The 3,169-nt window shown below is 44.5% G+C and overlaps 1 protein-coding gene across 1 annotated transcript in view; it reads right to left on the bottom strand.

The window, feature by feature from the left end:
• Positions 1-3,169, bottom strand: part of LOC116384278 (C-myc promoter-binding protein-like) — a gene marked incomplete at its 5' end in the record, with an annotated part of 33,755 nt that overhangs the window by 9,558 nt on the left and 21,028 nt on the right. Inside the window, 2 exons of the mRNA XM_031848782.1 lie at positions 346-479; positions 2,490-2,528. Coding sequence (XP_031704642.1) covers positions 346-479; positions 2,490-2,528 — 173 coding nt within the window. The remainder of the gene's footprint in view (positions 1-345; positions 480-2,489; positions 2,529-3,169) is intronic.

Below are 3,169 nucleotides of genomic sequence, written 5' to 3' on the forward strand. Positions count from 1 at the left end.
ACACACACACACACACACACACACACACACACACACACACACACACATTACTGATACAAAGCTTTTCTCCCAGTCTGCAGAGAAAACAAGCTGGCAACAGCTAACATGAAATGATTCCTTCCAAGGTTGTAGTGTTCATAAAAAACAGTTTGCTGGTAATAAAGATTATGGATTATGAGACTTATCAAACTCTCTTGGCATAAATCATTCAGTGCGAAACACGACGGCAGAATACAAATAGCACACATTCAGAAATACTCAAGTTAAGTACAAGTACCTCAGAGTAAATGCAGCTACTTCCACCAGTGAAGAATGTTACTTTCATGTTGGGGTTTGAGTAATCACCTGTAGCAGAGAGGATGTTCCTCCCCCTCGGGGAGAGGAGGCAGCTCTGGAGGTGTGATGAAGACTGTGTGCTCGCTGCGCTGAGACTCATCAATCTCTATCAGCCTGGTCTCCTCCGGTCGGTCGCCGTCCACCTGCAGAACACACAAACACACACAGAGAGGTTTGGGTGGTGGTACCGTCACCTTCCATCCGTCACAGCTCATGGGGAAAACAGGGAAGTAACGTCAACACAGATCCTGACATTATGGCCTGTAATAAATACTTCAGTGGGTTCACACAACACAGGCTGATGCACCTTTGAAAAGCCTTCTTTTTAAACCGGAGCATCATTTTAAAAGAGCTTTGCAGCCATCCCCCTGACAGCAGGACTTATAGAGAAAGGTTGTCTGGGAGAGCTGAGGGAGGACGACAGCAGGTGACCTAGATTTACAGAGTGAGCACGTTTCCCTTCTCTGTTCTTTTCTCTCATTTGACAAACTCACTTTACCTCTCTGCAGCCCACCTCTATCACCACACACACAAACACACACGGACACACACACAGACACGGACAAACACACACGGACACACACACACACGGACATACACACACACACAGACACGGACACACACACACACACACACAGACACGGACACACACAAACACACACACACACACACACAGAAGAAACTAAGCACCGTCTTCCTCCATTTATCTCCTACAGTGCAATATTCTGTTTAATGCCAAGTCAAATTATACCATTTATATATATATTATAGATTACCATGCAGCTTGTGTAATAACACGTCCATATATTCCATCACTGTGAAATATAAATCGAAGCAGATAGTGTTCACTATACTTATATACTATACATAGACATAGGGATGGCCATATACATACTGTAATTCTCTGTGGGACTTGACTCGGGACTTGTCAGTCTTAACTCGAGACTTGTCAGTCTTGACTTGGGTCTTGACCAGGGACTTTGTAAGTCTTGACTTGATTTTTGACTTGTCAGACTTGATTCGGGACTTGTCAGTCATGTCTGTTTGTGATGACTTACTACACTATATCTTTACGTATGGTTTCATTAATGCTCTGAATCTTTAGTACCTTTAAGTGAAGGTCTGAGTACTATGACTCGCCCCCTGATGGACAGTAGAGAGAATGCAGCTTTAAGACATGAAGCTTTGGCTTCACTTTAAAGAACCGGTGGGTTCTGCCTGGTATTTGTTGCTGCAATGAGCTACTTTCCCTCAGGGATCAATACGTTTTAACCTTATCTTTCTGTATGTGACTGCTGTGTGTGTGTGTGTGTGTGTGTGTGTGTGCTGACTGATGCAGTGTGGGAGTAGATAATGTAATCCAGCCACAGTGCAGAAAGACAGTCGGGGGGATTTAATCGCCCGTGGAGCTGACACACAGGAAGGGCCGAGGAGACCAGGGCCCCGCCAGCAGGTCTGGGAACACAGGGAGGGGAGGCTGTGGATGCTGGCCTCTCAATTCACTTCCACTACGTCTCAATTACAGCCAGAACACACACACACACACACAAGGAATCCAAGGACGGCCAAGTCTATTTCAGAGTCTGTTACAAATGTTACCTGCAAGAACCGATGACCCACAGACGTGAACGGGGAACCGAGTGACTGCGAGGACATTAAGACTGCAAACACACTAAATTAACCTTCAGCGCACACACACACACACACACACACACCTACACCCACACACACACACACACCTACACACCTTAAGCCTTACTCTCTCAAGTCATGAAACATTTAGTGCATACATTTTTAGCAGAAAACTGTGCACATGAATTTTCGAAGAAACTGTTTCGTTGGCAGTCTCAAGACAAAATGCTGTTGCAGCAAATTCTGTGAATATTCAAATAATCTTGAAAGATGTAAAATATTCTATGAAGAGAGTTTGGATCACAAGGAACTCATTTAAATTACATGCACATGGAAGCTCAAAGTAAAGCTGCAATGGTGCAGAGTTGTCTAAAGGCATGCTACTTTGATCTCAAGTACTTTGCTGGGATTATGCAACCCCCCTCCCCCCCCCCGCTCCCCCCCCCCCCCCCCCCCCCCCCCGCAAAAAAATGTACCCAGAACAGGTGAGGAATCTAAAAACCAAATAACATCAGACGTACCTTGCCTCCTTTGTCTGCACTCCGCTCTGAATTGTAAAGCTGCTCGCAAACAGAAGCAAAAAGGGGAAAGAGAAAAGGAAACGTGAAGGAAAAGTTTGGCTAAGCACAAGTGAAGTAAACACAGAAGAGTTGAATCAATTAAAACTACAATAGAGGCTAAGCCCCGCCCCTTCTGGTGGACTAGAATGGGACCTTATTTTGGAAAAAACATGTAAGGTGAGAAACAAACTACTTTTGGATCTTGTTTGAGTTGTGCCATGAATTACACGTGTTTGTTAATTTAAAAGATCATTTTTGCACGTCAGGAGAGTCGCAGTTTGACGTAAAACTGTTGAAGTATAAGACTGTAAAAATACGTACCGAGAAAGACTACACCCCCAAAAGTCAAGTGTGTTTTGTACCAGGAGGTTCTCACACCAACAAACCGGTCTCAATCGCTCTTTCTCTTTCAGACTGATAAAAAGAGTCTCTGGATAAAAACACATCAGGTAAGATAACGTTATATTTGGAACATAGCTAAGTTAGCTAGCTAGCTAGCTAGTAAGTCAAGGTAACGGACACATTGGTGTTGGTGACGTACTATAATGTGCAAGACCAGACAGCAACCTTCGGTTCCGACGAGTGAAGTCGATGCTTAAAGCTGCATTCTCTCTAGTGTCCACCAGGGGGCGACTCCTCTG

Source organism: Anarrhichthys ocellatus, unplaced genomic scaffold, assembly GCF_004355925.1.
Source record: "Anarrhichthys ocellatus isolate YVR2014 unplaced genomic scaffold, GSC_Weel_1.0 scaffold8, whole genome shotgun sequence".
NCBI lineage: Eukaryota > Metazoa > Chordata > Actinopteri > Perciformes > Anarhichadidae > Anarrhichthys > Anarrhichthys ocellatus.